Below are 13,746 nucleotides of genomic sequence, written 5' to 3'. Positions count from 1 at the left end.
CGACAAACAGACTCGACAAACTACCTTACCGCACTTTGATTCCCTGATCCCTCGCCTCGGGCCGACTGACGACCTGCTTCGACTTCCCCGCCGCTACCACTTGCGGAAATATCTCGTGATATTAATCCAGGATCACGGTATTTATCCTAGAAAAAGGCGTTTTGGAACTCTCCGTGTTGCCAACTCTCGACGTCTCTCGTACACATAGCTACAGCCACAGCGTTGTTGGCTTCGAGCATCCCACGACCCCGGCATTACTCGCTGCAACATCCCCGCCATGGTCGCTTCCGAATTGTCGCAAGCGGCACGGGCTGAAAAGGCCGATCCTCAGCCGCCGCAGCTTGCAGCCCAGCAGAACAACGACGTACATGAGTCCATCCCGCCATTGGTGAACAGGGTCGGGCAGAGCAAGAGCCCGTACGTGCGAAGCCATGCGGACGGCCGCGTTGCCTGGCAACTGCTCGACGACGAGGCAATCGAGAGAGCTAGGAAGGAGAACAAGCTGATCTTTCTGCACATTGGCTTCAAGGCCTGCCATTGTAAGTGGCTGAATGGCAGGAAATCCCGGATGGCTGACAATGTGCGCTGACTTTCTTCGCAGATTCGCGACTTACATCCACCGAATGCTTCACCCACCGCGAATGCGCCTCCATCCTCAATGAGTCGTTCATCCCCATCATCATCGACCGCGAGGAGCGCCCCGAGCTGGATACGATATATATGAACTACGTGCAGGCTGTGAGCGGATCCGGCGGCTGGCCCTTGAACCTCTTCCTCACCCCTGACCTCGAACCCGTCTTCGGCGGCACCTATTACCCGGCTCCCGGCTCGAACAACGGAGGCTCCGACGACGAGGAACGTTTGGATTTCCTGGCTATCTTGCACAAGCTGCAAAAAGTATGGAGAGAGCAGGAGCCGAGGTGCAGGCAGGAGGCGAAGGAGGTCGTGGTGAAGCTCCACGACTTTGCGGCAGAGGGAACCCTAGGAAGCGCTACAGTCCAGCCGGGTGTCGCAGGTTCGCAGACCGCCGCCATTGGAAGATCAGAGACGGGGCTGGAGCTTCCGGAAACCGGCAGAACGGCTGCTGCCGTGTCGAGCGAGCTCGATCTGGATCAGCTAGAGGAGGCTTACACGCACATTGCCGGGACCTTTGACCCTGTCTACGGCGGATTTGGCTTGGCCCCCAAGTTTCCGACCCCGCCCAAGCTGTCCTTCTTGCTGCGGCTGCCCCGGTACCTCCCACCCGCACAAGACGTCGTGGGCGAGACTGAGTGCGCGCACGCCACGGAGATGGCGCTCTTCACACTGCGCAAGATGAGAGACAGCAGTCTGCGCGACCATGTTGGAGGTTCCGGGTTTGCTCGCTACTCTGTGACTGCAGACTGGAGTGTTCCGCGCTTCGAGAAGCTCGTTGCCCAAAATGCTCTGCTTCTTGGGCTCTACCTGGATGCATGGCTGATTGCTGGCAGCGGTGAGAAGGACGAAGAATTCTACGATGTTGTAGTGGAATTGGTCGATTACCTCACGAGCTCTCCCATCAGTCTGCCTGAAGGTGGTTTCGTTTCCAGCGAAGCTGCAGACTCGTACTACCGACGTGGAGACAGACATATGCGGGAGGGCGCTTACAATCTGTGGACACGTAGGGAGTTTGACACAGTCATTGGAGATGATCACGAGGCAGCGCTGGCTGCATCCTATTGGAATGTGCTTGAGCACGGCAACGTCGAACCTGACCAGGATCCCAATGACGAATTCATGAATGAGAACATTCTGCGTGTTGTCAAGGATATTTCAGAGATTGGACGACAGGCTGGTATTACCACGGACGAAGTGAAGAAGGTGGTCACTTCGGCAAAACAAAAGCTCAAGGCGCACAGAGAGAAGGAGCGCCCAAGGCCTGAGACCGACACCAAGATTGTGGTGGGACGCAACGGCCTGGTGATTTCTTCATTGACAAGGACTGCACTGGCTTTGTCGACTGTGGATGTGCCCAAGAGCCAAGCTGCGATAGAGGCTGCAAGCAAGGCTGCTGCGTTCATTAGAGCCAATCTTTGGGATGAGAACAACAAGATTCTTTACAGGATATACCACGAGGGCGTTGGCGAGACAAAGGCCCTGGCGGAGGACTATGCTTATCTCATTGAGGGTCTCATTGGCCTCTACGAGGTGACTGCGGACGACAAGTGGATCGAATTCGCCGACGAGCTTCAGAGTAAGGATGCTCTTCCTTAGCCCCCCATGCCCCCATATAGAACCAACTAACACCTTCGCAGAGGCCCAAATCCACATCTTTTACGATAGCCCATCGGCCTCAGCGCCGGAACCCACAACCTCTCGCTCCTCATGCGGCGGCTTCTACACCACGGCCGAGAACGCCCCGCACACGATCCTCCGCCTCAAGGACGGCATGGACACCGCCCTCCCCTCCACCAACGCCGTCTCCGTCTCCAACCTCTTCCGCCTCGGCACCATGCTCAACGACGAGTCCTACGCCGCCACGGCGCGCGAATCCATCAACGCCTTTGAGGCCGAGATCCTGCAGTACCCCTGGCTCTTCCCCGGTCTGCTCTCGGGCGTCGTCACGGCCCGTCTCGGCGGCGTGACGTGGGTCGTTGTCCGCGGCCCCGACGGCGCACAGGACGAGCTGACCGCGAAGCTCCTGCGGAAGCTGAGCGTGGAAGCCAGTGGCGGGTTGAGGAATGTGCTGCTGTTACAGAGCGAGGATGACTTGCTAGCGAAGAGGAACCCCGTGTTGAAGGCGTTGGTGCAGGCGCAGCGGCCGGGCTCGTATCTGCTCGAGAACGGCGTCGTTCGCCCCATCACACTGGCGGATGTGGTATGAGTTGTGACTGCAACGTTGAAACAAATGGAACAAAAAAAAAAAGGAAATCTAAATGCTCTTTCTCTTTGGCGGGGAGGGGAGGAACCTCATATGATGTCTTTTGGATGACGATTGTTGGACGACGGGTGATGGGGGGAAGGGGGGAGTTTATTTGCTTGGCGTCGGTACCCGATCCTCTAGATAGACTCAATCACGAGATGATGTTTGTCCAATACGCGTCGAGCTTTGGCTCCAAAAAGGATTCCGGTCCGAAGACGTGAAGTGCCCCATTCTATGACTTTGAGGTGATTCCGCACGTACCTACTTGAACTCGACGGAATCCGAATCAGACACGGCGAATCATCAACTTATCATGTACCAAGGTAGTAAGTAGTATGCGCCAGAGCGGCCATTATATTCATCAACTCAAAATACTTTTGGATTCATTTCTTGAACAAGTCCAAATCGGTGAAAATCTCAGAGAGTCAAGATGTAATCGTCTCTCAACCTCTTCCGTTTTCCCGTTTTTTTTTTTCTCCCTTTCTGTCGCAAAAGCAAAGCCAAATGTCATCTATGCCTGTGTGTGCCCGCCATCCAGGCGTTGCACTATGCTCTAGCAAAGTAGTACGTCCGTATAGGTCGACAAAGTCTTCCCTGACTGTGTCAACCATATCTGGAACTCCTCTCCCCTTTGACGCCCCCTATTCCACCAACTCATTTGTATACACTGGACTAGCGTCGCCGAGGTCTTCTACATGGCTTCATGGGCGACACCGAGTCGCCTTATTTAGTCGACCTGCTTTTCGCAGCCGATTCTACCAAGCAGCTCCTTGCGGTCGCTGTGGCCGGGCAGGCTCACGCCTGAAGAGCTTGCTTGCCTCTTGATGCCCGTTCTTCGCTCCCAGCTCTTGAGGTCGATATCCTCAACACCAACCTCCTCCTCGAGAGCGACCTCCTCCTCGTAGACGTAATCGCCTTCCTCCTCGCCTTCGAGCTCTTCATCGCTGCGGACATCCTCGGCGTTTCCGCCGCGGAGGACCTTGTTGACGACACGAAGAATCATAAAAAACCATCCAATGGTGATGACTTGCAGAGTGAGGAGTGGAACGAGGAACGCCCAGCGAATGGTAGAGTTCCAGCAAACCATGCCATCTGACTTGTAAAAGGGCTCCAACATCCAGCTCTTACCCTCGGGAACAGGCAGCGGGCCCACCAGGTTGGGGTGTTGGCCGGTGTAGCACGAGTCGGGGATTTCTTCCGGGATGTGGGCGTAGATAGACCAGCAGACCATCAGGTAGAAAACATGACGGGCAAGAAGCCATGACAAGACGAAGGTGCCGAACATGAAGTCGCAGAGGGTGTTCAATCCGACGTACTTCAGACACTTGGCGAGCTGCGAATGATTAGCTCATGCAGGACAAAAAGCCCGGGGCCATGACGTACAGGGAAGAAGAGGTCGACAACATCCATGAGCACGAGAATCAAGTTCCCGACGCGGGTCTGGTGGTAGCTGTAGCAGGCGGAAATCAGAGTGCAGGTGATGATGTGGTGAGTAAACATCTGCCAATGGTCCTTACGGCGGTCCTCAATGTTGATTACGAGAATCTGCTGCAGCCAGAAAGCCCACTGCGCTAAGATGTAGAACTTGTTCAGACCGGAAAGCTCGCGCTGCGGCCAGTTCGTCCAGAGCTCTCTCAGGTTCAACCAGTAGGGCGACGTCTTGTAGATGTACTAATTGATCGTTAGCGGCTGTTGGGCGAAAGAAGCCGAAATCGCCAGCGCGAACTCACCATGCCCAGGGGCCAGAAGACCATATAGTAAACCAACAGCCAGGCCTGCTCGCTGAAGCGGGTGAGATCCTTGCGCTTCTTGATGCCCCATCCTTTGGCCAATGGTGCCAGCACGTATTCCATGGTCGCGGCGCGCAGGCCGGTGAAGAGGACAATGCAGAAGGCGAGGAGACAAGAATCACCGAGACCGGCGCCATACTGTCCAGTTTCTTGGTTGTAGTAAGAGAGAGTGAAGAACTTGATCGTGTGAGGCTGCGCCTTCGGGATGAAGAAATGGGCGAGGAAGAGGAGGGCCAGAAGGTTGAAAGAGAGACCTGGATCCGGCATACGTTAGCTGTGTTTAGGCTGTGATTTACGAATAGGAGGCCTAGTCTCGCGGTGATGTCTGCCGTGTAACATGGCGCAGCTCCAGTTGTGGCTTTGTAGAGATGGGTGTGGGGTGATAGTCAAGGTAAGGAGAGGGTACAGGAAAGACGACGTACCGACTTGGTTCTCAACCATCCACCGGCTAAACATCTTCCAAGCGCTGTCGTCTGTTCTCCTGACCCGTCGAATGAGCACGACATTGACATTGTTGTGTCCTTGCTGGTAAAGGGGCCCATTCATAAGCTTGAGTTGCTTGGTGCTGGCATTCCGCTGAATCTGGGGGGCGGAGCTGGTCCTGACGGGTTTCTCAAAGGTTGGCGATGAGGCCTCGTGGTTACTGGCGGTGTCGCTCATGATGCGCGACTAGAGCTCCAATTGGAACTCAATTGGGGTGTCGAAGGGAGCGGCGACCCGAAATTGGAGTCGTGGGAGAGGCTGCAATGTTTAGCGACAGCGGCGTCGTGGGCTGGCGTTGGTTTTCTTTGGGTACCAGTTGTGCCCACGAGTCCTTTGTAGTGGTTGTGGTGGGTGTAGAGCCGCGATAACCAGGAGGGATCGTTATCCGGACGCGGTTGAGCGGGTTGAGTGCGCAAAAGAGCACTTTTCGGGATTCTGATACCGCAAAGCACGACGATCGTGACGAGCGGTTCTGAGAGATTCGTGGTCGAGGAAGAGGGAGGGAGGAGGGAAACGAACGTCCTGAGTTGGTTTTAGGGAGGTTGAAGATCGAGAGGATGGGAAAGTGAGTGAAAGGGCAACGTCGCACACAATGGAGACCGAAGACGGGACGGTGGACTGGAGGGCGGTAGGTAAGGTAGACGACCGTAGCAGGACAGGCTGGGCGGTACGAATACAGAGGTACACCACGCCAAGGCCTGGGTCAGGATCTGCTCGGTTGCTCCAGAAAGTTGCTGGGATCAGGAGTGCAGCAAGATGGTGCCCCGTTTGGTGTGTGGTGTGGGTGGTGCGTGTAGTTGCGGGCTGCGGCGGCGTTTTCTTTCTGTCTTTTGCTTCAGTGATGGGAGATGGGTGTTTGTGTATTGGCAGATGCTGAAAGTGGGCTATACTTTCTGTGGGGAGGAGCGGGACGAGAAACGCTGGACGGAGGTAAGGCGAGAAAGAGACTGAACTGAGAGAGAGTTTGGGAAGAATAGCCAGAGTATCCGTACCTTGAGGTAGCAGTGGCTGGGACAGAGTTTCTTCAAGTCACGAATACATTTGGCGCGACATTTTCTGTTCTATTGTTTCTTCTACTTGTACGGATAAGGACAAGAAAACCTAAGGTAGCAAGAGACCTGAAGCGCGGCGGCGGGTGGAAACGTGGATTAAGGTACAGGGTGCTAATGGCTCGCGTCTTTCCCCCTACAAGCCCAGCTTCGTCTCGAGAAAAAAAAAAGGCCCAAGGAGGCTCCACTGAAGTACTCATGTACCTACATAGTGTACATGTTGCTCTTGCCTTGCTTGCCCTTGCTCATAGCCCCGGGGAAGGGAAGGGGTAAGTCAACCGGCTGCCAAGCCAGCTCACCTTTGACCGAGGTGGCTCAGGGGTGCAGAAACCAAAGGCTAACAGAAAGAGAGAGAGAGAGACAGAGAGTCCTGTTGGAGATTGATACTCTCAAAGTGTCAATCTCTCCCACACAGCCCGCCTACCTTACACGTGTAGCTCCCATCGCCGTCATGCAGAGATCGCCGGCCAAGTCTTAGTGGGCCAAAAAGGTTCATCAAAGGCGGTGAGGACGGCTTGCTATTGGAAAATGGAAGAGAACCTGGGGGGAGAAGGCGAGAGACTGAGAGGAGTGACGCTGGAGTCTGGACATGGGAAAGGGATGTGGGCAAGAGGCATCGGCCAATAAAAGCACCAGGGTTCTCTTGGTCCCTGGTTGTCTCTTTCCCAGAATGAGTGCGGCACCTGGTACGTACCGACCGTGCTTTGAAGGGGGAATTTGGGGAGGGACGGGGTGGGGGACCCCTTATCCCATTCGAGTCTGGCTGCAGCTTGATGCTGCGCTGGGACGTGGACGGTGGAATTGGACGGTGCGTGGGTGCCTTTAAATTGTAAACATGAGTGGAAGCTTGATTGTTGTCGCCCGTGGGCCGTCGCTTGTCGTCGGGAGAGAACCGACCCCCTCCCGTCCCACGTCCTCCCCTCTTGTTTACTCTCTCTGCCTTTTACGAATACCTGGACCACCAATGGAAAGACCCTATTGATGCAGATAACTGGGTTCGAGAGCCACTGTGTCCTTACGAGCGGCAGATGCTGGCCAGCCCAAATCAATTCCAAGGCCGAGGTGTGAGAAACAGAGTGGCGGGAGGGGACGAGCTGCGAGTTGAAGATGGAGAGAAAGGGACGGGCGGGTCTACTCGTTCTCACCAAGTTTCAACACCGTCGTGTTCTGGTTTCTTCTTCGTTTTCCCGGCATTGTGCGTTGCCCATCGCTGATCTCCGCCGTCCTAGACTCCCAGTAGAGGGCTCACCGCGAGAATGGCATGGACATTGACAATCTTCATCTTGCCGACCTGCACGGCGTTTAAAATGAAGTGATTTTCACCCCTACCATAGTAGACTCTTATCGATGTTTACTATACAGGCCCCCTGTCAATCATGTCAACTTTTCTTTGTACCCATCCTTCTTCCCCCCTCTGTTCTTTGCTTTTTCCACGTTCCGGAGAGACCTGTATACGTATACCTTATGCAGTTGTATCCGTATTGATTTGGCTTTCCCCTCTGATCTCTCTTCCCGCTTGTCTAACCAAGTCTCACAGACGTTTATTAGATACCCCTATTTTCATCTGTGCAACGTCCAACAACAACAAATGACTTTTGTTTAATTTGGCCTGCGCCATGCATTCGATGAGCAGTGTCTGTCCTTGACACCGCCTGGACTCCCGCAAAAGCCTGGACCCAAATCAAGCCCGACTGGACCCTATTGCAAGCTATCTCGGATGCTGTTCGAATATCCGTAACGTACCTCCCTTCTAGGTACCTTACCCTACCTTGGCTCCCCTTCTCCCGCCCCCTCCACCCCTCCCCATGCCATGGCGACATGCAGCAGCCAATTGTCAGCTCCGTCACCTCGCATCAAGAACGAGGCCGTCGTTTTTTTCCTCTTCTATTTTGTTTTTATCTGCGTCGGTGCTGTCAGAACACTAAAACTCCTCAATTTGAAAGACCCTTCTCGAGAGCCGAGAGCCGCAAACCGCACTCCGCGCATGGCCGTGACACCTCCACCCCCGCCTCCATCTCGATGACAAGCCCGTTTTGTTGTTGGCCTTCCTGTTCATCCGCCATAACAAAACGGTAAAGAATCCTTTCTCCTCCGCATCACAAATGCAAATTTCCGTAGCTACCTTTCGGTATCCCATCGCCCACTCGTACATGCCCGCGCCCGTATGCGACACCACGGCGCAGAGAGGTACAGACGAAATACGGTCGGACCTCGCAACGCAGACACCAACCCAGGGCGACAAGCCAGGACCCTAAACTTCCGCCTTGTCCTCGTCCTTACCCGTCCTCCCGTACTTCAGCTCTGTCCTCTACTTGTTCCGTGCATGCGTCCAGAAGCGCTTGTCAAGATCTCTCTCATTCTCTCTCCCTTCTATCTCTCGGCCTCCGCGTTTCATCCCGTCTTTCGACGAGTATCGGCAGGTCGGATCTTTTCGAGGCCGCCACTTTGCGGAGTTGGTGATAGTGATCTGACGTGCGTGTGTGTCCATTTATTTGCCTTTCCACAATTCCTTACGCATAGAGACGTAGAACCTCTCCTTAGCTGCAGCCTGCGGAAAGCTGCGAACATCAGACCACGCGTTTGTCAAGAGCCTGCCAGCCACTCAAGCCTCAAGGTGCAACATGCCAGGTCCATTGATTCAGGATATTGAAATTACCCTGCTGTCTGCGCCGCTATTAGCGTTTGCGCTTGCTCCATGTCTTCAAGCACGGTCCAAAGTGCAGGGAACATGCCGAACAAGACATGATTTCACGTCAACTCTGCTTAATTAAATATCTCTCCGTCAAATACATAAGTAAGCCGAGAAGGAACTAAATGCTCTTAAAAGAATAGAACCTCGACGATCTCGCCCGAGGATTCTGCGACGCCTCATTGCCATCACATGACTCCACCAACGCCACGCTCTTCCCCAGACCCGTCAGCCACACAAAGCTGTGTAAGCATGCAGTGACCGTTCGCATCAGGCACTCCCCACATGATTCCATCCTGACGACGACGACCCTCCTCCCGGACCTTCCTTCAACCTTCCTACAGGCAACCAACGCAAAAAGGTTCAAAAGTCCTCGTCATTAACCTACAGTGCAAGTTTTCGATCTCCGCGCTGCCTCGACGACCAAGTACAACTTCTATACAGTTCGCAGCCAAACGTAACCGTCAATATCCCAAAGTAAACGATGGCCTCAAAGACAAAGTACGCTCCGGCGCCGACCCAGGACCCCGATGAAGCATCGAGCTACGCCCAGGCGCCCCCCGCCTACCAGGCCGAACCCACCGCCGCCTCAGATACCGATCGCCTCTTCGGCGGCGGCGCCCCTCGCAGCAGCCAAGACGACGACCTCCCCGATGATTTCAAGGTAAGCCAGCTCCCCAAGCTCTCCTCAGGAAACCCGCCGCATCCGCATATCCCGTAATCCCATCGTGAACCAGATTCCACTGACACATACATCCTCCACACAGTTTGGCGGCTCAGTAGCAGAGGCCACGACCGACATCAGAAACCAGTTCATCCGCAAAGTCTATGCCATCCTCACCGTCCAGCTCATCGCGACCGGCGCCGTCTCCGCCCTCAGCTTCTTTAGCGATGGTTACAAGACCTGGATTCAGGCCCACCCCGGCCTCGTCTTCGCATCCGTACGTACCCCTCCGTTCCCTTCACAAGCCCTTCCCTATCTCAAGACGTCAAACTAACTCCGACAAACCCTTAGCTCTTCGGCTCCATCATCATGATGCTCCTCACCTTCTGGAAACGCAAGTCCTACCCGACAAACCTCCTCTTCCTCTCAGGCTTCACCCTCATGGAAGCCTACACAATCTCCGTCATCGTCTCCTTCTACAAGGCAGGCATCGTCCTCAACGCAGTCTTTCTCACCGCAGGCATCTTCATCTTCCTTACCGCCTTTGCCTGCCAGACAAAATACGATTTCACCTCCTGGATCCCTTACCTCGGTGGCGCCCTCTGGGGCCTCATCCTCTTTGGCTTCATGTACATGTTCTTCCCCTACAGCTCCGCCGGCGAGCTCGTCTACGGCGGCATTGCCGCTCTCATCTTCAGCGCCTACATCCTCGTTGACACACAACTCATTATGCGCCACCACCACGTCGAGGAGGAGATCGCCGCCGCCATTAGCTTGTACCTCGACATTATCAACCTGTTCTTGGCGATTCTGCGCATCTTGAACAGCCAGCAGAACAACTAAGCTGGGCCGTCAAACAATACCCCGATGCTCTCGTAGCGTATTTTGGAATTCGTGGTCACGCAGTCTCGGCTTCAAATAGGTTGTTGCTTTCAAGTGAAAATAGGGCTGCTTTAGCCTTCGTTGTCAAGCCAGGATGTGCCATACCTTTTGGTGCGCAATCGGGTGCCAGGATGGTGTTTGCATGCTTCTCCTTCACATGCCTCTGTAGTAAATTGATATAATACAGTCTGAATCACAGAATGGGTAGTGCATCGATTAGACATCACGTGGTAAACAAAACTTGAATTTGGTGAAGCGGTAAAGTAATGTGATATCAGCATTAGAAGTCGACTAATAGAAAAGGAAAATGAGGGCGTTAGTAAAAGGGCTGCAAAGGCACGGCCGGAGAGATGTGGGTTGGCGACGTCATGGGGATGATGGAAACAGATTGACGAGTAGCTTGTGGCCCACAGGTCCCAATCTCCCCCATGATCCCCTCGCTCTCGACCTAGAGTAGAAGCCTTTGTACCTCCACCCCGAGAACGTACACCGCTTCTTCCCATACATCTGCCGAGCCGGTAGCCTCTCTCCAGTCGTCGCATTCGTAGTAGACCTTTTTGGGGTTTTTATCTTCGTGTCAAGAGAAACGAACTCGCATAGGGGAATATTGTTCTTTCTCTTTCAACACAGCACGGAAACCAACGCCAGTATAGAAAAAGACCAACGTCGCAGTTTGGGGTAACCATAAGCAGGGGCCAAAATTGTTGAATTAGTTGGCTTCGTGGTCGCCGTTGGCCTCGGCGGGGCCGCCGGCTGCTGCAGACTGTTCCCTCTGCATGCGAGCCTCAATCTCGCGAAGTTGGGATTCGCGGGCCAAGAGCTCCTGCCGCTTCTCGTTGATCTCGCGCTGAACCTTGATCTCGATCTCGCGGAGCTTCTCCTCCTCTCGCCGCAGCTGTTCCTCCTTGAGGCGCACAGATTGCGAGGCGAGGTCCTCGGGGTTCATGGACGAGTCGCTATGACGTGGTCAGCTTAGTAACACGGAAAGAAAGGGGACTTGGGGAACGTACACTCCAGCACCACCCTCAACAGACTTGCTGAGCTTCTCGGTACGGTAGTTCTCGTAGAGGAAGTCATGGGTGATCTCCTTCAGATCGGCCAGGTGGCTGTGAAGAAGTGCGGAACGGATGGCGAGAAAGTCAGAGTGGCGCGGGTTGTCAACCTCGACAACACCCCATGGGTACTGGCGGGCGCGGACGCTGCGACCACCAATCTCAACGATCTCCTCGGAACCGACGATCGCGAACGGCATCAGACCTCTCAACTCGGCGTTCTCTTCAACAGTGTCCTCGTCATCTTCCTCGATGTCGTAAGGGAAGTTGTAAACGGGGATGCGGTAGTGCTCAATGTCTTCCATCACAAGCTTCTTCGACTCGGCGAGCTCAGCGGGGGTCAGGGAGTCGGCACGGCCAATAACGGGAATAACGTTGACACGGGGAGCCAGGCGCTTCATGAGCTCGATATCCAACTCGCGAAGACTGTTGTCTGAGTTAGTGGCGGTCAATAGCGGCCAAGAAGCGGCGGGCTTACCCGTGACCGGTGGGTGTGATGAAGTAGAGCATAGCATGCACACGGTTGTCTCTGAAACGAGGGTTACGCTTGATACGAGACTCTTCGGCAAGAATGTCATCGTATTGTCTCTCGAGGTAGCCGACAATCTCGGAGAAGCTGTGTACATGTCAGCAACCGCGATACCATCACAACACCCGCGTGTGGCGCCATACCTGGCCTCATTGTCAATCTGGTCACCAAAGCCGGGAGTGTCAACAATGGTCAGGGAGATGCGGGTACCCTCCTCATCCAACTCCAACTCTATGGAATTGTTAGTTTGCTGATGCGATATCGAAAGGCCTGACAAGGTAGTCACGCACCGACAGTGATAGGCTTGATCTTGACACCGTCCTCAACAGAGGCGCTGTTGGGGTCGTCTGCCTCCTTGTGGCCGAGCACACTCTTTCCGCAGAGAGTGTTGACGAAGGTGGTTCTTCCTGTAAGATCACAAGTCAGTCGACGGAAGTTGGTCGTCGTCGAGCGAACACGAGATTGTCCAGGTAGGGGGAGACGTACCAGTGCCTGATGCTCCGCAGACCATCAAGCAGAACTGGATTCCCTTCTTCACGTTCTTCTTTCTGCGCATCATCTTCTGTAGTGTCGGCTGTGGTCAGCAACGGGGTATCTTGAGGGAGGTAGATGCATTGGAGCCATGGTGGCTTCGTGGAGTCGGGAGAGGAATTGCTGAATGGGGGCCGGAATGGTGTAGTAGGGAGAGAGAGACTGAGACAGGTAGGCAAACATACGACGGTCGTTGAATGTAACGCTTAATCTGGACGAGGGTATGCAAAGAGTCGTTGAACAATTCAACGACTTGACGAGAAAAGAATGGCGACGATATCGTTTCGAGGGACAGCAAGTGTCGTGTTGTGTCGTAGATGAACGGAGCAAAAGGACTGCTGGATCCCAAATGTCGTTGTTCTGGATTGGGACCTGGGTGTCGGACAGGAGGTGCAGGTGCTAAAGGGGACGGGAGGGTCTTGACCGACGGGTGTTGGAAAATGCAATTTCACACAAAATGTTGCAGCAGGACGACCCCAAGTGCCCCCCCAGCCAATTGATTGCTTGCTCCTGCACGCCCAATTCAGGGGGCAGCAACTCCCCGGCCCACGCTCCTTTCCCCCAAAATTGACACTAAGCCAATACGGGAAAGGCACCAATAGCGGGGTATCCTCGGGCAATTTTGGGAGAGAGAGGATGACAGGTCACGAGACTGGCATATGGTCAGTGCTGAAGCTGTCCCGCCTGGCTGCAGCACGCACGTTGGATGTTGGCGCGTTTGCACCGTGTGTGAAGGGACTAAACATGTTTCGCGTTCTTTGGGGAGGCGGCTGCACCAGCTGGCGACCAGCTGGACATACGTGGCAAATGCCTGGATCACACACTCACTTCATCCCAACTGTTCCTCACCGGTGCCTGCCTTACCTAAGGTGCCTAGGTACTTCCATAGGCAGTAGGTACCTAACCTTACCTTAGGTGGTTTGATGCGCCGAAAGAGACGGGACGATACGCTATGTACGTACCTCACTTCGAGGGTTCCCAGCCTAAGGTAACTTCAGTTCCCATCTGCTGAGACACTGTCCACGAGGTCTTGTTTGTTTGTGAGCATCGTTCCTTTCCATTTCTGCAAACCGTCGCCTTTGAGTCCCTTTGAATCATCGCTGGGGGCTGTTTGTTAACTGCGTACTATGTACACTTGCTAATCTCCCCTGCCAACTTACTTACCCTCCCCCAGCTTCCTGACTCGGCAATCCAGC

The 13,746-nt window shown here is 54.4% G+C and overlaps 4 protein-coding genes across 4 annotated transcripts; 2 read left to right on the top strand and 2 right to left on the bottom strand.

Annotated features, from left to right (window-relative positions):
* Positions 1–277: 277 nt before the first annotated feature.
* On the top strand, positions 278–2,842 carry CORC01_05243 (uncharacterized protein; the record flags this gene model as incomplete). The annotated part of the gene is made up of 3 exons (XM_022616887.1): positions 278–539; positions 602–2,212; positions 2,274–2,842. The coding sequence occupies 3 exons, from the start codon at positions 278–280 to the stop codon at positions 2,840–2,842; spliced, it is 2,442 nt and encodes an 813-aa protein (XP_022476592.1).
* Positions 2,843–3,608: 766 nt separating this feature from the next.
* CORC01_05242 (TLC domain-containing protein) lies at positions 3,609–5,331 on the bottom strand (the record flags this gene model as incomplete). The annotated part of the gene is made up of 4 exons (XM_022616886.1): positions 3,609–4,214; positions 4,265–4,552; positions 4,612–4,925; positions 5,094–5,331. 4 exons carry the CDS (start codon positions 5,329–5,331, stop codon positions 3,609–3,611), a joined length of 1,446 nt encoding a protein of 481 aa, XP_022476591.1.
* Positions 5,332–9,376: 4,045 nt separating this feature from the next.
* CORC01_05241 (uncharacterized protein) lies at positions 9,377–10,399 on the top strand (the record flags this gene model as incomplete). Its single annotated transcript, XM_022616885.1, has 3 exons — positions 9,377–9,556; positions 9,660–9,833; positions 9,908–10,399. The coding sequence occupies 3 exons, from the start codon at positions 9,377–9,379 to the stop codon at positions 10,397–10,399; spliced, it is 846 nt and encodes a 281-aa protein (XP_022476590.1).
* Positions 10,400–11,147: 748 nt separating this feature from the next.
* CORC01_05240 (septin) lies at positions 11,148–12,578 on the bottom strand (the record flags this gene model as incomplete). Its single annotated transcript, XM_022616884.1, has 6 exons — positions 11,148–11,394; positions 11,449–11,916; positions 11,969–12,106; positions 12,163–12,250; positions 12,310–12,426; positions 12,506–12,578. 6 exons carry the CDS (start codon positions 12,576–12,578, stop codon positions 11,148–11,150), a joined length of 1,131 nt encoding a protein of 376 aa, XP_022476589.1.
* Positions 12,579–13,746: the final 1,168 nt, after the last annotated feature.

The sequence above is a fragment of the Colletotrichum orchidophilum genome, assembly GCF_001831195.1.
Source record: "Colletotrichum orchidophilum strain IMI 309357 chromosome Unknown Scaffold_36.1, whole genome shotgun sequence".
Taxonomy (NCBI): domain Eukaryota; kingdom Fungi; phylum Ascomycota; class Sordariomycetes; order Glomerellales; family Glomerellaceae; genus Colletotrichum; species Colletotrichum orchidophilum.
This window is presented reverse-complemented; position numbering and strand designations above follow the sequence as displayed.